Source organism: Apium graveolens, chromosome 9 (genome assembly GCF_009905375.1).
Source record: "Apium graveolens cultivar Ventura chromosome 9, ASM990537v1, whole genome shotgun sequence".
NCBI lineage: Eukaryota > Viridiplantae > Streptophyta > Magnoliopsida > Apiales > Apiaceae > Apium > Apium graveolens.
This window is the reverse complement of record NC_133655.1, coordinates 208450800-208472283: the sequence shown is the minus strand read 5'-3', so window position 1 is coordinate 208472283 and position 21484 is coordinate 208450800. Positions and strand designations below refer to the sequence as shown.

At 38.3% G+C, this 21484-nt stretch overlaps 1 protein-coding gene and 1 long non-coding RNA gene across 2 annotated transcripts in view; one reads left to right on the top strand and one right to left on the bottom strand.

Annotated features, from left to right (window-relative positions):
• Positions 1 to 3550: 3550 nt before the first annotated feature.
• Positions 3551 to 21484, bottom strand: part of LOC141686597 (uncharacterized) — a 34549-nt gene continuing 16615 nt past the window's right edge. Inside the window, exons 2-4 of the long non-coding RNA XR_012560740.1 lie at positions 11096 to 11328; positions 8193 to 8227; positions 3551 to 3688 (exon numbers count right to left, since the gene is read on the bottom strand). This is a non-coding gene — a long non-coding RNA (uncharacterized LOC141686597). The remainder of the gene's footprint in view (positions 3689 to 8192; positions 8228 to 11095; positions 11329 to 21484) is intronic.
• LOC141686595 (uncharacterized) lies at positions 11451 to 17227 on the top strand. Its single transcript, XM_074491621.1, has 5 exons — positions 11451 to 11968; positions 12382 to 12477; positions 12912 to 13106; positions 16066 to 16544; positions 16635 to 17227. Exons 4-5 carry the CDS (start codon positions 16101 to 16103, stop codon positions 16785 to 16787), a joined length of 597 nt encoding a protein of 198 aa, XP_074347722.1. The 5' UTR covers positions 11451 to 11968; positions 12382 to 12477; positions 12912 to 13106; positions 16066 to 16100; the 3' UTR covers positions 16788 to 17227.

Genomic DNA, 21484 nt, shown 5'->3' with positions numbered 1-21484 from the left:
AAATGTCCATATATGACAAAGTAGCTATCGGTATAAATAGGCTAAAATCTGGTGATCCGCTAGCATTAACTGCTAAACAGATTGGGGCTCATACACTTACCATCACTAAGGTTACATGGTCCTTTGTCAAGGCTTTGGGAGAAAATGGCCTTAACCACCTCCAGTGGCCGGCCGCTGAAGAAGAAATGGCACGCATAAAGGCAGAGTTTGAAAGTATACAAGGGCTCCCTAATTGTTGTGGTGCTATTGACATCACCCACATCCAATTAAAGGCATGCTCGTTTTCTCTGAAAAATGCCGCGCTGCGTGACAAAATGAACAATCAAAGCATGATGTTCCAGGCAATTGTTGACCCGCACATGAGGTTCCGAGATGTATCCTGTATATATCCGGGAAGTATGACAGGGTCCTCTGTGCTCGGCAGCTCATCATTCTTCCAGCTCTGTGACAAGGGAGAAAGATTAAATGGGAAAAAGATAAAGCTCTCAGATGGTACAGAAGTAAGAGAGTATATAATTGGGGGTTCAGGCTTCCCCTCTATTGAATGGCTTGTCACGCCTTCTCAAGGAGATAAATTCTCTGAAGGTGAATTTGACTTCAATAAACAACATTTCGAAACTTGGAAGGTTGGACCTAGGGCATTGGCTAGGCTAAAAGAAGAATGGAAGTATCTTCAAAAGTTAATCTGGAAATCTGAGTTACATAAGTTGCCAAGAACGATTTTGGCCTGCTGCATCTTACATAATATTGTCATAGACATGAATGATAAGATGCATCACGAGCTATCTTCGTGGCTCGAACATGATCCAGGGTACCTGCCAGAGATTGATGAATCTGGCAACAATTACACAGAGCTGAGAGAAAAGCTGTTGCTCTACTTGTCCGGTAAGCTGGAACCGCAAGTTTAACGTGCTTCTGAATATCAAACTGAGATTTTACATTGAGCTAGGGTCTTGATGACTAGCAAATTTCAATGATTGGAATTATGACTTTTAGAAAGCTTTGTATCATGCTTGCTAGATTATTATTTTTTTCATGCATTTATGGGTATGCTGTCTAAACAATTATGTTTTGAGTCGGTTTGTCTATTTGAAAATTGGTGACTTTGAGTTGAGAAGTTTTTAGAAATTTAAATTTGCATGTATCGTTTCCCAGCGGATGGTTACGAAGAGCATGCAGATTGTTGCATGTCTTAGATATCCCTGTCCATTCTCTAAAATGAAAAGATCCAAGTGAAAGTAGCACGACCTTCCTAATTACTCTAACACTCACTAATTTTGTTGAGAAAATTTTGTTCATAACACAAGTTGATACATGAGTTATTATTTATTTAAAATCATAACCCTGGTACAAAAATATTAGAGGATCCTATAGTCTTTCTCCACCAATTGACCAATAGTTGTAAGATTTTTATCAATTTATGGAACATCTGAAGTAAGTTTCGAACCAGAATAACCTTGAGTTGTCACTGTGCCGCTGTGTTTTGTATGCTCACTTATCCTATTTTAACTCTGGAAATTGCAGTACTATCAAATTCTCAAAATAGCTCGTACGTCATAAGTCATGACTAATCATTTACTATTATAACTTATCATTTGTTACCAAGTTGTTTTATTGAATCTGCTTTGCCTAATCCCCAGATGCTGCGTAAGATCTACTACGATGTTAACAATATAGTAAAAGGATTAAATTTCGGGTACAGAACGACTGCGTGTTGTTTGGATGGCAAGCCGCCTTCTCGGACAAAATGCAATTGGTATAGACGTATAGTTTGTACAGAACACATACGACATTGGCTGTAAAACAGGGCATGAAGGCCTTGCTGGTGGCGAACAACTGGCTGTAAAACAGCAACATGGAATTCAAGTTGTGGTGCAGTGAATGGTGAATGCTAAATGCTGAGAGAATACTAAATGACAATAATAACTTAGATCTACATCTTATATATTGGTAGGAAATCGAGTGTAAATTCAATTGCAAATTATCCGGCCGATTGTGTCATTTTGGCATCCAAACAGGGCAATAAGTAAATCTGTCTGCAATCTAAATTACAATGAATTAAATTTATCAATCAGCCATCAGAAGATTGAGATTACTTTGGAGGTTGATGGTTTAGTACCAATCAATATCTCAGTAACTTTCTGTTTAATAGTTACTGTCTTAAAACCAATGCACACTACAAGATGGAATGGTGAATGTGCCCATGCCCACAATGTCCTACACCATCACTGGAGCTGTCAAGGGCTCTGCTAGCACAACGAATTGCCTCGAGGAATCATGCTGTTCTGATATAAAAAATCAGCAACTTTACTGAGAAATATCCAAATGACATTAAAATCAGATGTATGTTAATTAGCCAAAAAGAAAATGTTCATGGATGTATCATCTTTTCACCCAAAGTTTGGACTAAACAAATTTTCAGAATCAAATTCTACAAAATGAGGCATGATAATTCATCTAAAAATTTAATTTTTCCTCTTGAGCACTAAGTTCAATCTAAGCCAGACTCCCAGACAGACGACATGGCTTCACTAGTAGGTAAACTAGCCTCTGAAATTAAAAAAAAAAAAAAATCCATATCTCTAGCCAAGACCAACTAATCTGTTCCCCCCCCCTGCTCTGCACTCCAAGTCTCTTACACTCTTTTTGATACCTCTTCTTCAGTCCTTCACAACTATCTCCAATATTATTATCAATTTTACATAGACTGAAATGTGTCTTTACATTCGTTCTTGTGTGCGGACGGGAATGTAAAATATTCATGCTCAGCAATGGTTTTATCGATCATAAGAAAAATCTAACATTGTGAAAATCTGAAAATAACAATAACAAGATAAAAAGATGAAGAACCAATACATGAGTCGTGTTATGTTCATTTGTGCCCTTGCATATGAATTTAAGAATGTTAAGATGATATGCAGAGAAGCCACTGCATCAAACTGACTCCAACATTGTAAAACTTTATCCTTGTTACAGCCTCAAGTACGACGTAACTATTTTATGTCGAACTTAAAATAATATATGAGGGAATTTTAAAGTTAAATGTATGTAAATGGGCAAGGTAATATAATATGAGAAGGAACAGTCAAGTATAATGTAGGAACCTTATAATCTAGTTATAACAAAAAGAGATATATCTCTAGAAGTTTAAATATTTTTAACATATTCATGTTTACAAAAAAGGTTTAATAAAAGCAACAATATCTGGTGAATTTCCTGGTCACTGATCAATGTCACTAGGGTTATATACCCTTCAGTAGGTGTGCCAATCTTATGAGCCAATGGCTTCAGCACATTTTCTTGCAGCAACCATATTTGGAAAGTTGGCATTTCAAAATGTATGTTTGCTCACATACTGGATGCTGGCTGATTAAGGGTGCAATTGCCTTGGTACACATCAATTACAGATGTAGGCTTATGAAGGGATATCATATTGATATCACTATGATTGTGGGACGTCACAAAATGCAATAGACAATGTGGTTACAAAAATAAGACATAAGATATATATCGAGAAGTTGATAATCTTTTTCATTACCTGAGGGTAATTAGCGACTATGGTGGCTTTGGAAGAGTCGCCAAGCAGGTAGTGTTTGAGGTTGGGAGATATACTTGATTCTTCGTATCCTTGTGGTACCTTCAGACACTCTAAGTCATGGAATGCCGGACAAGACACAGCAGAAAGTGCCTAATGAAAAAAAATGATTAAATATGGAATTGAACTGCAAAATTAGATATATGTTTCAATATGCACTACAAATAGATAGTTAGTCAGTCAGCGATGATAATCATTTCTGCAGTATTTGATTTGGCATAAATAAGTATCAAATGAGAAGCTTAACAAAAGTGCATTATCCTGTTCTGGTTAGGAGTTTCATAAACCGGAAACACTGTCCGCCAAATCAATTTAGTGCTAAAAGAAGCACTTGTTACTTTAATTAGTCTGTCTGACATTTACTTGGAAGATACAAAATACTTGGAGGGAATGGGACCTTCCTGCTGGTACATGAGAAAGGTTTTGTAGCGCTCTAGGACAATTTGGATCAAAGTGTATATGATGATCAGAACCATGAATGACCAACAACTGACAAGAGTTGTAAGAGTAGAATAAATTCCATGCCAGAAGTGAGGCACAAAGGTTTTTCTGTAGCCTAGGCGTGAGGAGAAAGCATGACATGCTATTGTTATACATTAATTTCTCTACACTAATTAATCTATGTAAACCATGTTACAGTCAACATAAAAATTCCCTTGTATTTCCATCCTCCCTTAATTAACTTAATCTAAACTCTAAAGTGTGAATGTCTTCGATCACCTTTGAGTTGAACCTGAACAGGTCGGGGGAGTTGAAACCGCGCCACATTTTCTATCCTTAAACCAGTACCCCCAACTAGAGATGAAATTCAGAAACCTAAACAACTCAGTCTAATTAAGAACACCAAGGCAGGCTACTTTTACCATTGTCAGTTGGTACAATTAATAAAAATATATGTGAATATTTTCAATACTTTAAAATTGTTACTGCAATGGTCTCTGAGTCAATAGCAAGAATCCTGGCTGGCACTCCCCAATTCCGGAAACATATCAGTAACCCACCGATAATATATTTTCATCTTCTTCCAAGGTGCAGCAATCTTGTACCTAGTGCTATCCCATAATTTCACATTCACGTTCTCCAACTGAGAAACATTGAATATGATTGAAAAAACACCAACACAAATGAAATTGCATAGTAGGACGACTCATGCAGGCATGGATTTCCAGGTTCACCAAATGGGGACAATTTATATACCAATGCATTGTTATTATTTTACTGAAAGACAATGTTGGATTCCGTAGATTGACAAGCACGAGGAAGAACTGCGTCGTGTCATCGGTAAGTACTGTTACATTGTCCAATGTGAGAGATAATAAAGCCGGACAATCCCAAAATTTGGCAGATGTAGTGTTTTTAAACAAGACAAAGTAAGAGATTCTGGTAATGTGAAAACAATCAAGGGACGAGAATTGTAAAGAAGGCAAGCAGGTCAAATATGATTGAGGTAACTTGTCCGTGTTTTTACAACATTGTTTCAAGTGGAGTGTTGTTAAATCAGGTAAATGCCAACAGGGTTTTATATCAAGTCGGCCACTCTATTCGTCAAAATATCTCACTTAGACCACCATTTCTCACGGCGACTCATTTAAACCATTAAAAAACTAATATATATCACGCTGTTATCCTTTTCTAAAAAAATTTAACATAAAATGTTAAATTATTTAAAATTTCCGTTAGTTAAAGCAGAAACAGTCAGAAGTGGTGAGCTGATAGTCCACGTAATAACTATCAAGTGACACAACACAAGTGAAAGAAACCCTAATAAATTAAACAAATAACCCGAATAAACAAATAAAATGACATATTGACGGGTTAATTTAGGGCTAAACAAAAACCCTAAACAACGGGTTCATTCAATAGTCACTATCAACCATCATTCAATCGTTAGTCGTATCTATCTTCAACAAAATCTGGACACCAATTATCATTCTTTAACATCATTCGACAAGGTAATCATTTACCTTGCTTTTACCACAACTCCGGTCTTCCTAGATTTTTGGAAGTCCATGACGTAAGTACTCGAGCATTCATACCACAAAAACAAAAAATCAAGTTATTATCAGACTTAACAACTGACGAGTTTGACAAAGCAGACTTGGGGGTTTACGATTATGAGTGAAGATGATGATAATGTGAGAAGTAATTATAAAGTTATGCACAAATTTAAATTTAAGAGAAAATTAATTTTTTTATCAAGAACCCCATACACACACTGCGTTTGTATGGGGTCAAAGTGAAGTCAGTCAAGCTAACCGTTGCTTATTCAACGCCATATCAGCTGACACATCAACATCATCGTTAACTTTTTTTATTAATATAACGGCATGATATATATTAGTTTTTTAATAATTTAAATGAGTCGCCGTGAGATATTTTGACGAATCGGTGGTCGACTTGATATAAAACCCAATGCCAACAATATGATTCCGAGAATTCAAACGTTGCCGAGTTTTTCCAAAGAAGTAGATTATCCGCTGATTCTAAACAAATTGTGATGAATGCTGTTTCACATCTAGTATACCTTATAATTATGCTAACACTTAAAAGTATTAATAAGACTTAATACTGATTACTGGGCAAAGCACACAAGTTAAATACAACATCCCAGACCAGAGCATTCGAGAGGCACACTTTTCACTTCTTAAATCTTAAATTTTACCCTCTTTCCCTCTCCCTGACTCCATAGTTTAACTTTTCCCCTTTACTCTTTTCTACTTGAAAATCCTATCACCCTTGCAGAGTATTCTCTTCCTTCTCATATTGTCATATATTTTTAATTTTTTTTTTTTTTTTGACATTACGTTATCCAGCTGTAACCTTGAATAAAATCATAAACAATTTATTTATTTTGCGATTAATTTAAAAATATTACATATGATATGCTGTTTTTAGTTATAAATTGTATATTCTGTGAATTTTTTTATAAGATATTAAAATTGTAAAAATAGTTTAAAATTTTCATAATATAGTAAAATTGTAAAAAAAAACCTTAAATAAAAGTAATATTTTTGCTTATTTGTTTATTTAATATACAAATAAAATATATTACCATTTTGTCTCATACGCTACATAAAAAAAAACCGCGAAAGGTTGTTAAATATAGTTTCATATTAAGAATGTGAGCTTGCCTAATGTTGTAATCACACTTCCCTATTCAAACACAATGCACTATTGTGATAACCAGGGTATATTACATATGAATGAAGGTTCTGTATGCAGTGGCGGACTCAGAAGTCACAGCCCAGAGGCCCCAGCTGACAGCCCAAACCAATTGCTTTGAGTGTACTACTACCGTACTACGTTCTAATTAAGTAATAAAACATGATTACATATATACTCTACTGTCTTAGAAACAAATTAAATACGCATAGCTGAGAAACAAAAACAGAGTCTCTGCCTTATGTTGTATGCTAAAAAAATGAAATTCAATGAAGTTAATAGCAATTACAGTAGCAAGTCTCGGGGAAAAAAAAAAAATTCTTAATACTTTTTGGCCCTCCCTGCGTAAATTCTCTGGCCCTGCCACCGTTAGTATGGCCTTGTATAACCAAATTTAACAAATATAATAATTTTAACCAGTTATTTAAAGTCCATGTGTTACAAACCGGAATAACTAAAGAATGGAAACTAAGTCAAAAAGTTAAGAGCTGATAAAAAAATACCTAAGATTATAATTTCATCATACATAATGAACTTGAAATCGTACAACTCATCAAATCATTGTCATCAATTTTCTGGATTGAGCTTCTGAAAGTCTGATTGCTTCGAGTTTTTTCCATTGCCTGTACTAATGCTCGATTCAACTACAACCCTAAATCAATGAAACTGTTGTTTTGAAACTTCAGGTGAACTCTTAGAATCACTTGATCTGATTTCCTCAGTGACTCAATCTATATGTCCGTAAACTCTTATTTGGTGTTAGTTTAAGGCAGAAGATCAAAGCTGGTCTCTCCTTATGCATTGGGTAAAACAGCAGACCCAAATATATATATTAATGTTGCTTAGGATTTTCTAATAACTTGCAGTTGGATTTTCAAAATTGGTCTCATGATTTTCTATGCTTGCACTTGAAATTTTTTAGCTAGATAACAGTTACAACGTTGTTGACCTCTATAAATATGTCAGATTCATGATACCGCATTAATTATTTTGTATATATCCATAAAATCCATTCATCGCTAATTTTCGTTTCACAATGCTAGGCTTCTTTTCTTTTGAATTATATAGCAAAATTCTTTGTTCTTTCTCCTATCTACTCATTTAGTTCAACATTTAGCATCTTTTTTCTTTTACTAAATAATATTAAGCATCCTTTATGTGTACTATATTATATTATTCATTTATTTATCCTCCATTCTTTTCTGACCAACTCACACTTCTCGTCATTTATCTACCTCTCTTAATTTCTAACACTTAAACACGATTAAAGTAGGTAGCTATGTTGGACAGAATATCAATACGTACCCTGTCTCAAGTCTGAAACCTGAATCCCAAGTTCTGATTAGTTTTAGACTTGTAGTTGATAGTGTCATAGTGGTAGTGGGATAGGGATACATGAACAGATTAACAATATCTTAAATGAACCATTACTTACTTTCGGCAATGCCCCTCTGAAATGTGATCTGAACCCTGCAAAAATATACATATATTATGAAATAATGTAATATGAATATATGATCCAATTAAGGTCTCCAACTAATACCTCAAGGTTTTACTAGAGTTAGTAAATTAACATTGTTTCTGTGAGAATCTTGGCTTCGAACCCCCCACCCCCGTTCGTAGGGTTGTCTATGTTGGCCCTTTTGAGCACATTATGGAGCAAAAATGCTCAAAATAGCGCTTCACTATGTGGCATTCAAAAACGTAACAAAACCTTTATTTTGCTAAAACGCAAACAGATATTGTTTTGCTTTTTCTAAATATAAGGTTTTAAAAGCAGAAGCGCAAGTTAATATTGTGTTTGTGTCAAATCGCATAGTAACTTTTGCATTTTTCTTTCAAACACTTGAAAAACTTGCATTTTCTCTTTTTTGCTCTAGAGGTTTTTTGACAAATTTCCCTTTCAGTTTCTTGCTTCACGGTTCTCCCATATAAAATCAAAAATTCAAGCCAACTACAAATTCACTTCTATATTTGTAATTCATTCGGTGTGTCCACATGATACGCACATTTTTTACTTTTCTTTTTTATGAGATATACATTTAACAATATATAAACATATGTAGGACATTGTTCTATAAAGAACATTGTTACACTCTTATGTAGAGAGCTCAAGTGAAAAAGCATAGAATCTGGCATGAAATCACATTGAGATTCTAAAACTAACAACTAGGCATGTTTCTTCTAACAATAATGTACAAAGACCGAATCTATCATAATGTTAACAAAAACCAGGCTTGAACATAACATGATTACTTGGTAACAAAAGTAGAATGACATTCTTATCATGACAAAAGTTATAACATTTAATTTCTACAATTAATATGATATTTTACATTAGATTTAATATGCTAAGTCTAATTGTTGTTAAATTTTGTCATTCTAATAATAACTAGCCAGTTCTTTTATATAAAATGAAGGTTGATGATGGGTGTTCTTTCTAGTTTTTTATATAATATGTTCTTACAATGCAACTTTAGATAGGTATATTTATATATATGTCTATTATCACGAATGCGACAATGCATATACATCATACATGTTTGCGAGGTGATAGGTAGATTTGTATGCAGACGAATTAAAGGACAAACCTTTAAATTGAAAATGCATATTTTATTGGCGTTAAGAGTGCTATAATGGGTTAAAATTTTGATCGATGCTTTTTTTGGGCTGTATTTGTGCTCTTCTAGGCTTTTTCTCTTATTAGGTATTGTTTGCTTGTTTGTATGGATTCCAATATGTTCTGAGTAATTATTGTATTTAAAATCTGTTTTTAACATGAATAAGAGGTGAAAATAGTTTTTTAATAATTAAATTAAAATATAATATGAAATATTTGTGTGAATAAAATAAAGTGGAAATGTAAGAAATTTACCTAGACATATAATGTATTTAATTCTATAAAGTTTATTAATAATTATTATGATACATTTTCGAATTAATTGACTTCATAACTAAAATCGACAATTTTAATCAATTTTGGAAATTGGAAGCAAGCCATTGGTTTGGTTGCAGTTGTGTTATCAATTTAAATATCAAAGTTATATGGTTATGATAGATATCAATATTAGGTGACAAATATGTAAAGTAGTCAGTGTGGTAGGTAGTGGTCTGGTAATCTCGTATCACATATTCGAACATGCTAGGAAGACATGTATCTGCTAATTAGTTTCTCTTAGATAATGTCCGAGCACGGCCGGCGTAGTAGCATGCTCTCTGGTCGACCTGTTTGGTTAGGCTCTTTTGAATGACTAAAGAGGTGCAGTTTGGGTCTTTCATGGACCTATATTATGAATAGTCCTTTTTCAAGAAAAGAACACTTAAGTATTTAGCTTTACATGGCTAAGATAGAATTTAACGATTATGTCTTGAGATTTAGTCTAGAAGTTTACTTGATATAAATGGAAATCATATTTGACCATTTTTTTAATTACTACAACCATCCATGGTTAATACCCCCGGACTCTGGAGCATCTCCAGTGCAGTCTATTATATTCGTGTGAAAAACTGGAGCATCTCCAGTGCAGTCTATTATATTCGTGTGAAAATTACACTATATTTTACTCAGCTACAACTCATTTACACTAAATTTTAAACCAAAAGGAATCACAATTTTACTACAAAAGTTATTTGTACAGTACTTAAATAGCAAAAGTAATAAAATTGTAGGGATACAAAAGAAATGAAAGTTCTAGTTAAGGAGTATAAATGCAGTTTTTGGATAAATAAAAACTCTGAAAGTCACCCCCAATTTAGTGTAAATTCTAGTGTCATACCAAAAGGTGTTTATTTCACCAACATGGTATAAAAGAACATTTATAAAGTTGGGTCGAAGATCGTCTTAGAACATCTTCCATAAATCTCATCTCCCATATCTATTTTCATCAACCATTCAATCGCTTCTCAAAATACCCGAAGACTTGTTAAATTAAACAAAACATTTATAATTTTGGCTTAATGACCTTTTCGGCCTCAAAATTTGCACCAGTGTACTCATAAAACCCTGAAGTTTAAAAACGTACCTTTTCAGCCCCAGGTATCCAAAATATGCCTTTTTACCCTTGGACCGGGTGAAAACCGGCCGGTCTAAGGGTAAAAAATTACGTTTTCAGTACCTGAGGGGCAAAAAGGTACGGTAATGAACTACATGGGCTGATGGGTATATTGATGCAAACTTTAAGGTTTAAAAGGTTATTAAGCCTATAATTTTTCAAGAAAAGCTAAAACTCCTCCCAAGATTTTATGATATTTAATTCATACGTGGTGCTCAACTTTTTAAGTAAAAGTAGTCATACGCCTCCATTCACTATATTTTTGAGTAAAGTACATAGTGTGTACCTGAACTATCCCATTTCTGCAGATTGTGTGGCTCAACTCCTGAAAATGCAGATTGTGTGGCCAGCCTAGCAGAAGCTGTGCCGAATGGGGGCTGCTGTTAGTTTGTAGCTAACGTCCGTTGGCAGAAATGTGAAAGTGCAGAATTGACCCCCATACATCAGCATATACTCCCCTGATTCCCTCTCTTTTTTCCCTCCTTTTCTTTCTTCTCTTTCCCTCCCTTTGTCTCTTCCCTTTTTATTAAGGCAAAAGCTCTAATCAGCCTACAGTATTATACAATATCGAATGGGACTGCGTAGAGGTACGGTTAGCTCGCTAAACAAGGGAAACAAAATGATAGTTTCATAAAAATAACAAGAAAAAAAATATTGGGATATTACAGTGAGGGCCCATTGATTTGTTGACCATTTTTTGCTGCACAACAGACCAACTGCAAGTATAATTGCGTGGATTGAGAAATTGGAATGGAGATCGATAATAATGTCAATGAGAAGCTTTATAAACTAAAAAAAAACAAGTTTATTTTTTCTCAGATAACTGTCTCTTATGCCTTGCTGTCATTGTCATTAATACTTATCTATTTTCAGTAACAGACTATTAGTATTACTATTTACATTACGGTCAGGTCCTGATGTTAGGGCATCAGTATTTGATCTATCAGTATTTCCAATAGTCAAGCGAGATGAAATAGAAGAGTTGGTAAGAGAGCTGATGGATGTTATTTTGGGGTGGCCTCTTGTGAAAACACTACCATTTCACGCTCTTCAATCTCTCCCTCTCTCCCTCTCTCACTCTCTCCAAAAGAAGAAACAATGAATGTGCTTTCAAATTCTCTGGTTTTGCCTAATCTCTCTTCGACCTACTTATCCTCATGTACCTTCTTCATCTATCACTTTATTATTACTCATTTATCTTATTTCTATTGTTTCTATTCATTTTTATTATTATGTAAATCTTTGTTGTTTATTTCTTAATTCAACTTTTATACTTTCTAATTGATTAGCTGATTGGCTTGTTTGCAATAGCCTATGAGTTACATGGAGTTTATGTATTCTGATCTTAGATATGTAGTTTATTAAGTTGTTTTGCTTTTGATTTTTGCCTAATACATTGCGATATAATCATGTTCCTTTGGTTTTATTAATGTTTAGATGTAAATGCTAGTAATTAAAGTTCTGGTTAAGGAATTATGATGGAGGATAATACGGATGTCAATATTATTAGTCATCTGAGTAGCTTTTACTGTTATACCCCTGTCCAAAACTAACAGTGTTAAGTTTTAACAGCTGAGCCCCCATTCTGCACAACTTCTGCTATTCTGGCCACCCAATCTGCATTTTCAGGAGCTGAGCCACACAATCTGCAGAAATGGGATAGTTCAGGTACACACTATGTACTAACTCCTATATTTTTCTTTTTATCAGAACTTAAAAAAGCATACAGTAATAAGAAAATTTACTTATTAATTTAAATTTAAACTCAAATAATAGAACATTGTGGTAGGATAACTTGAACCAACAATTGTTGCTTAAGAATCTCTTGTGCCCGGGCGATTTTTTTTCTCTATTAAAGTACAGGGTCTTTCAGAACTTTGCATGCTTCAAATACCCAACACAAGCAAACCCTTAGACCACTGGCAAGCTACAACCGACCTCTCTGTATGTATGTTTGTATTCATACATTTATACGAAATTACATCTTCCATCTCTGCATATCTTTCATTTTTGTTAATTCTATCTATAAATCTAACAAAGTTTTTATTTAGATTCTTACTAATAAAGCTTTCTAACTTTTTCTTGGTTTTTGATATAATTAGATTGTGATGGCTTCAAAAAGAGGAAATGATAACTCCGGTGAGCGGGCGGCTCCGTCCGACGGCGTTCCTGGACCTTCTGTGCGGGGGTGAGGTGTAGCTGCTGGTTGGGCGCCTGCAAAACAACATCGGAAGGGGGGTTTGGCTCCCACGGCGCCTCCGGTGTAAGAATAAGAACAGGCTTTGGAGAAGATGAAGGTATGTATATATGTAATATCGAGGCTGATGTGTGTGTGTTTATGGATGTGTATATGTGATGGCTGCTGTGTGTTTTTGAATGTATGAGAGTGTGTGAGTGTAAATGAGTGAATATTTTCCAACCCCTAAACCCTTCAGTCTTGGGGGTATATATAGCCCCAAGGTAGGGTTTAGGGGTAGTTACCTCTAAATCTGGGCCGTTGGATCTTGGGAGCAGAAAAAACTTTCTGCTCCTGGTTGCCCCCCAATTCGGATCTGGTGTAATGTATAACAATCCGGATTAAAGTAGAATAGTTGCTTCAGAAAAATTTCTGCTCCCGGTTGCCCCCCAATCCGGATCTGGTGTAATGTATACAAATCCGGATTAAGGTAGAGTAGTTGCTTCAGAAAAATTTCTGCTCTTGATTGCCCCCCAATCCGGATCTGGTGTAGTAGATGCCAATCCGAATTAAGGTAAAGTAGACGCTTTAGAGAAATTTCTGCTCTTGGTTGCCCCCCAATCCGGATCTGGTGTAGTGAATACCAATCCGGATTGATGTGTTCCCGTGTAGGCTTATATGATCCGGGTAGGAAGCTTTAGGTCCTGTGAATTTTTTGGAATTTTTAACGTTTCTGCTCAATTCCCCCCAATAATTTGAAAATTTGGCAGTTACGTTCCTTGAAAATAGGCCCCTAATGATGATGGGGTTTAATGCGGTTTAATGTGTATATATTTTTTTGAAACTGTTGGGTGAACCAGTGTTTGGACGCCACGTGGCAGGGGAGTTACTCTTTCCTGGGCCTATAAAAGGCTACCTCCCCTCTTCCATTTCATTTTTTATTTTCACAAAAGAAACTCAGCAGTCCTTTGTTTTTCTCTTCTCTCTCTCGCTTTTCTGCAAATCACCGTGTTTGTGGTTGATTCTTCCGCCGTGTCTCGCCGGTCTTGCCATTAATCCTCCATTAACTTGTAAGATCTTCACTTGTTTTTTTGCTTTATTCCTCTGTTTTTCTTTTCGATTTTGTTTTTATTTCCTCCGAGTTTTTGTATGCCTTGATTTTGCTTTTTCATCCGCGCATAAGTAGTAGAAATCATGATTTTTGGCTTCATTTTTGTTGATCGTTGGTGCTTGTTTCGTGTGTTTATGCTTAGATCTGTAGTTTTCCTTGTATTTTGGTTTGATTTTGAGTTTTTGGGCTCGATTTTTCTGGGTTTTCTCTGTTTGTTCTTCGTGTACTTGGCTAAAATATATGTGTGTATAGGTAAAAAGGGTAGATTTTGCTGTTTGATTCTTGGGTTGACTGTTTGGGGGTAAGGGTTTTGATTTTGATCTGGGTCGAGGGTATAGGATCCGGATTTGGGGGAGGTTTATGGGTAGAATTGTATGACTTAAGTTTTTTAAGCTATTTTTTGTGGCTTTGGATCCGGGTCGGGGTGCTTGCCACCGGGATCCGGGTTTACAAGTTGATATTTTTTTTTGGCTTATAGTTAGCATGATCCGGATCGTTGATGTTTTTCCGGGTTGGACTTGCATTGGTGGTCCAGATCATTAGGTTATGCTAAAACTAACATAACGCACCTGATCTGGACCGCCTAGTAAGACAAATAAAATCTGTAGGGTCCAGGCTAACTGACCTTCATTTTAATAGGTATATGGTCCGGATCAAGGAGCGAGCTAGGAAAGTATACAACTGCTATCCAAACTTTTCTGACGAGGAGAGTGATCCGGATTCGTCTGGTAGAGAACAGACCCGGGGCGAGATGGTTAGAAAGGGGTCCGGGTCCGTGGGAACAATTATGAGCTTCCGGTTCAAGAGGCTTCCAGAGAACTCTGTTATTTTCACCCCGGATGGCCGCTGGTCCGATATTAAATATCACTTTGTTAGAAAGCCACCCGGGTTTGAAGATAGCATATACTATACCCGAGTCAGATATGAGAGGCACGAGGATGGCCACCCGGGCGTTTATGATCAGGGCGCCCTGGAGGCAGCTTTTGGTTCATTTGGGATCAGCCGGGATCATTACCAGCTGAAGGATTTTTATGCTGAAGCTGACCCGGGTGATATGGACATGGCAATTCGGGCTGCTTTTCAATTGACTCCTGATATCGCTTGGAGGTGGCCCGAGCCGTATGAGAGGATCTTCCATCATCCTGCGGATGGTTTTGTTCCGGTCTGGCTGGAGCATTTAAGGTCCGGGTGGAGCCCACGCTGCCATATTTTTCTCAAGCACCTGTGCAAGTATGTCTATAGGATATCCCCCATGCAGATAACCCTAAATGGAATAAAGTCTATGACTTGGTTCATAGCTTGCTGCAACAAGGCCGGGCTCATGCCTACCTTCAAGTTGTTCCACCAGATATTTTATCTTTCTAGGTCAAGCCAGAAACCTTTTTACGAGCTGAGATTTCGGGCAGCAGAGTGCGGATTTGGCCCGGGTAGGTCCAAACCGATTATGCACCAGACTTCTTTGAAACATTGGGATGGGGAGATATTGATGTTGAAGGGATACGATTTGGAGTATCTTCCATATTTCACAGCTGGGGAGGTTAAGACGAAGTTCAACCCGGAGGTCTTAGAGGGGGAGGCTGTAGATCAAACTAGAAAATTTTGTGGTAGTCTCGGGTTCCAGCCAACCCGGGATACGTTTATGAACCATAAACTCCTGTTCCAACTTGGCTGTAAGTTTTTCTTTAATCTGTTCTGTTAGTGATCCGGGTTCCCATCCATACTCGGAAATCCGGATTACGTTCCTCTTTCTTTTAGCTTATTTTAGGAAACTCTGTTTGGTATTTGATCCGGGTCTCTCTACTTTGTCTGATGATCCGGATCAACGTATATTTTGCTTTTTTACTTGTTACTAATTTAAATAAGTCGTCTTCCCATGATCCGGGCGTGCTGCAGTATTTTACTCCCGGATTTGGTAGTATTTGCATTTTTATCAATCATGTGCTGATAGTTTTCATTTTCCATTTTTCAGGTTTGCCGCATTACAACCCTGCATCCCGGACCATAATGTCCTCTTCAGCTTATGCAGCAGCTTTTAACTCGTTGGGGTTGGCATACAAGACAACCAAGGGGGCCCCTGGTACCGGATCCGGATCTGCGGATATAGAAGGCGGTGCCGAATCTTCTGCTCCCCGTAATGTTGCTGATCCGGGTAATGCTCCCTTGGCTAAGGACCCTGACATCCAGGAAATCTCTGATGAGGAACCTCCTTCGAAGAAGAGGAAATCCGCCCCGGGAAAGCCTCCTCACGGAAAAACTGTTGTTGCTGACCGGGTCATATGCGACTCGGAGGGGAAGGGACCGGATGGAGCTCCTATCCGGATAGGGACAAAGAGCCTTATTGATCTGGCCGGGTTCATGTCCAGTATCCCCTCCGAAGAAGATTGGGAGGAGGTTGAGGGCTACAATATGGCTGCTGCCTTGAAGAGGGTCACAGGTCAATGGGGGCAGGTAATTTCTGATTTTTTATGCTCTTAGTTCCGGATTATGCCCCCTTAATCTACCTTGTGCTTTGCTCATAGATTTGTGTTTTTTTTTCAGCTTGGGAGTGCAATGTCCATTTGCTCCGACGTTGCTTTCACTGAGCTCAAGGAGGCTAACAACCGGACTAAGGCTGAGAAGATACTATCTGATTACCTGAGGGGTGAGCTGGAGGAGGCCCGGGAGGGGTTCCGGGTGGTGGAGCCGGGTTGAATGAGAAGTTGAAGGACTCCGAAACCTGGGCTAAGGGGCTGGCGCAGGAAGTTGAGAAGCTCAAGGCCGAGCTTGCTGCTAAAGAGAATCTGAACAAGGAGGCCATCATTGCTGAGTTTAAGGCTAGTGATGTTTATGACTTCGAGGTCGCTCAGGCCGGGGTTCCCGAGGTGCGCAGGTCCTGGGTCGTTGCCGAGCGCCATATCAAGACTGACCCCTTGGCTTCCTGGGAGAGCTTTATTCAGGAGTTCCTTGCTGCAAAGGCTGCAGTTGAGCAGGGTCAAGGGGAACCGGAACCCTATGATGGTCCGAGCCCCGGCTTCCTCTAGATCCGGACCAGCTTTGCTAAGCTTCTCGGGCCCAGCCCATGTAATTTCATTTTCTAGGATTTCCCATTTGTCGTACTTTGATTTGGACCTTGTGTAATATTTGGATTTGTTCCGGGTTGATGGCAATCCAGATTGTTTTTAAAACTCTTATTTCATTGTAGAAAATATTTTCTTCGATCTGTGTTTTTTTTGAGCAATCCGGATCCTGGTTATGGCCCTTAATCCGGATTGGGTTCATATCAGGGATGGTCCGGGTATGGGACCGTGTCCGGGTTGATGTTTAATTTTTTGCTTTATGTATTTGATAATTTAAGTGCATAATGGTTGTTTGCAACCAGGATTTGAATGCTAATCCGGGTTGTTTTTTGCTTTTAAATTTGCTTTCAATCCGGGTATGTCTAACCCGGATTGATGTTTGCTTTTTTGCTTATGTACTTGGAAAATTTAAGTACATAATGGTTTTTTGTAACCTGGATTTGAATGCTAATCCGGGTTGTTTTTTGCTTTTAAATTTGCTTTCAATCCGGTTATGTCTAACCCGGATTGATGTTTGCTTTTTTGCTTTATGTACTTGGAAAATTTAAGTACATAATGGTTTTTTGTAACCTGGATATGAATGCTAATCCGGGTTGTTTTTTGCTTTTAAATTTGCTTTCAATCCGGGTATATTACCCACCCGGGTAGATGTTTGTTTTTTTGCTTTATGTACTTGGAAAGTTTAAGTACATAATGGTTTTTTGCAACCTGGATTTGAATGTTAATCCGGGTTGTTTTTTGCTTTTAATTTTGCTTTCAATCCGGGTATGTCTAACCCGGATTGGTGATTGCTCCATTTACTTAGAATTTTTCTAAGCAAATAGTGGTTGCTTTCATTTTTTGCTTCTAACCCGGGTATGAGAAGGTACCCGGGTTGTTTTTTGCTTCCATAACTGGTAATTTAGAAGTAATAACTTTCTAAGAAAGGAAAATTCTTTTCATTGATTTGCAAATTTTTTCATACAAAATATAGGATCATAGATTGGTTGCTTGCCATGGGCTACAAGTTCTGGTTGCTTTTGGTTGCTTTTTCTACTGGTAAAACTTTCTGAGCCTGAGTCCATGCCATGTATTCGGTACTTCAGACTCATCCATGTTCATGAGCTTGTATGTTCCTGGCCTTAGAACTTCCTTGACTTTGTATGGGCCTTCCCACTTTGGCATTAGCTTTCCAGTGTTGGTGGGGTCTGAAGCTTCCGTGTCTCGAAGTACCAGGTCTCCAACCTGAAAGTTTTTGACCCGGGACTTCTTGCTGAAGTGCTCTCTTGTTTTCTGCTTATATTTTTCCATTCTTGCCACTGCCTGGTCTCGGACTTCATCAATTAGCTCAATATTCGTTCTGAGCCCCTCCTCATTTGCTATCTCATCAAAGTTGATTGCTCGATGGGAGGGGGATCCTACTTCAATTGGTAGCATGGCTTCAGTTCCATAAGCCAGCTTGAATGGGGTTTCTCCTGTGCTTGTTCTGGGGCTTGTTCTGTATGCCCAAAGTACATTAGGCAATTCTTCTGGCCATTTGGTTTTGCTTTCCATGAGTCTCTTCTCTATCCCCCTGAGAAGTATTCGATTAGTTACCTCAACTTGGCCATTTCCTTGAGGGTAGGCTACAGATGACTTCTTGTGTCGGATGCCCCTTTCTTGAAGGTAGGATTCAAATTCTGAACCGACGAACTGTGGACCATTATCTGAGACAAGTACTCTCGGGATCCCAAACCTCATCAATATGTTGTCCATGAACTTGATGCAGTCTTGTTGGTTTATTGTTCTCCTTGCCTTTGCATCTACCCATTTTGTCATATAGTCAATTGAGACTAGTAAGTATCTGAGGTCTCCTCTGGCTCTGGGAAAGGTACCCATGATATCAATTCCCCATACAGCAAATGGGATTGGTGACAAGACTGAGGAGGGTAGGACTGGGCTCATCCGTGTCACATTGCTGAAGAGTTGGCATTCCTTGCATTTTTTCACAAAGTCTATTGAATCCTGGTGGATAGTAGGCCAGTAGTACCCCTGCCTTATGATTTTGTGAGCTAGTGCTTTTGCGGACATGTGGTCCCCGCAGATTCCTTCGTGAACTTCTATGAGGCAGTATTGTGCCTCTCCTGGGTCTATGCACTTGAGGGTTGGGGAGGAGAAGGTTCGGCGATAGAGTATTCCCTCTTCCATGAAGAATTTCGAAGCTTTTCCTTTTAACCTTTGAGCCTTCCCTTTATCCTCCGGGAGCTCTCCCTTTTCCAAGTAGTTAATGAATGGAGTCATCCAATTCGGACTGTTTTCTATCTCCATGACTTCCTCAAATTCTGTGCTTGGTTTCTGCAATTCTTCGAAGTAGACGGAGCAATCCAGGTCTGACGAATTTTGAACAAGTTTAGACAATGCATCAGCTTCTGAATTCTCCTCTCTGCTGATTTGGATGACTTGGATTTTTGGTATGGAGGTTAGGTAGCTTTGGACCAGAGCCTGGTACTTGGCTAGAACTGGATCCTTGGCTATGTACTCGCCATTTATTTGCTTTACGACGATCTGGGAGTCGTTGTAGATTTTGAGATTCTGAATCCTGAGTGTTCTTGCTAGCTTCAATCCTGCAATCAAGGCCTCGTACTCTGCCTGGTTGTTTGTTGCTGAGAATGCAAATGAGATTGCTATTTGGATTGTGAACCCTTGTGGGCTCTTTAGGATGAGCCCGGATCCCGATCTTTCATTTGTTGAAGAACCATCAACTTTGAGAGCCCAGGCTTCTGTTTCTTGATCTGTGTTTCTCTCAGGGTCGATGCTCATGGGCACGGGCTCTTCTTCTGGGAAATTGCATTCTATGATGAAATCAGCTAGAGCCTGGGCTTTGATTGCTGTTCTAGGAATGAAACTTAGATTGAACTGACTTAGCTCAACTGACCAATTTACCAACCTCCCTGAGACATCTGGCTTGTGTATTATCTTCCTTAATGGTTGATTTGTTACAACTCGTATCTCCCTTCCCTGGAAGTAGTGTCTGAGTTTCCTGGATGCTGTGACCAAGGCATAAGCAAACTTTTCTAGCCTCGGGTACCGGGTCTCTGCATCTTTTAGCACTTGGCTCACATAATAAACTGGTTGCTGTTTGCCATTCTCTTCCCTGATCAAGGCTGCTCCAACTGCCAGGGCCCCTGCTGACAGGTAAAGGGATAGGGGTTCCCCGAGTTGAGCTTTTGTTAACACAGGGGGTTGAGAAAGGTACCTTTTGATTTCTTCAAATGCGCTTTAGCATTCCGGGCTCCAATTAACTTCTCTCTTGTTGGTTGCTCCTTTTAATAGGTCAAAGAAGGGTAGGCATCTCTCAGCTAGCTTGGAGATGAATCTTCTGAGTGCTGCTAGTGATCCTGCTAGCTTCTGCACATCTTTTTGTGTTCTGGGAGCCTTCATCTCTTGAATTGCCTTTATCTTTTCTGGGTTGGCTTCAATTCCTCGGTTGCTTATCATGAATCCAAGGAATTTTCCTGCCCTACTCCAAATGTGCATTTTTCTGAATTGAGCCTGAGTGAGTATTTTCTCAAGTTGTCGAAGCATTCTCTCAGGTCTCCTATGTGCCCGGGGACGCTTGTGGATTTTGCAATCATATTGTCCACATAGGATTCCAGGTTCCTTCCAATCTGGTCCTTGAAGATTTTATTCATTGCCCTTTGATATGTTGTTCCCGCATTAGTCAATCCGAACGACAGCATTACATAGGCATAGACCGCCCTGTGGGTGATGAAGGCTGTCTTTAGAATGTCTCTGGGATTCATCTTGATCTGGTTGTACCCCGAGTAGGCGTCCATGAAACTTAGCATCACATGCCCAGAGGTTGCATCGATCAATTGATCAATATTTGGCTAGGGGTAGGGGTCTTTGGGGCATGCACTGTTCAAGTCTGTGTAATCGATACACATTCTCCACTTTCCGTTTGGTTTTTTTACCATCACTATATTTGCCAACCATTCTGGGTATTTGTCTTCGCATATTATTCCAGCTTTCAGTAGTTTCTCAATTTCTTCATCGATTGCTTTCTGCCTTTCCGGGGCAAAATTTCTTCTCTTTTGCTTGACTGGCTTCCTCTCTGGGTTGACGTCCAAGCTATGCATCGCTATGGATTCATCCAACCCGGGCATTTCTTTCGGGGTCCAAGCGAATATATCAGAGTACCCTTGGAGTAGTGACACCAAGTCTTTTCTGAAATTAGCCTCGAGCCCGGATCCTATCTTTATCTTTTTTGAAGGATCGCTTGTACTGATCAGAATTGTTTCTGTTTCAACAGCGGCCTCTATCTTGGATTGGTCCGTATCTGATACCATCTTCTGGATCCGAGCCTCTGTGTTT

Excerpts from the sequence above, each read along its gene's own strand:
- LOC141686595 (XM_074491621.1), top strand. The coding sequence starts at position 16,101 with ATGTCCTCTTCAGCTTATGCAGCAGCTTTTAACTCGTTGGGGTTGGCA. Across the intron at positions 16,545-16,634 it reads TCACAGGTCAATGGGGGCAG|CTTGGGAGTGCAATGTCCAT; the intron begins GTAATTTCTGAT and ends TTTTTTTTTCAG.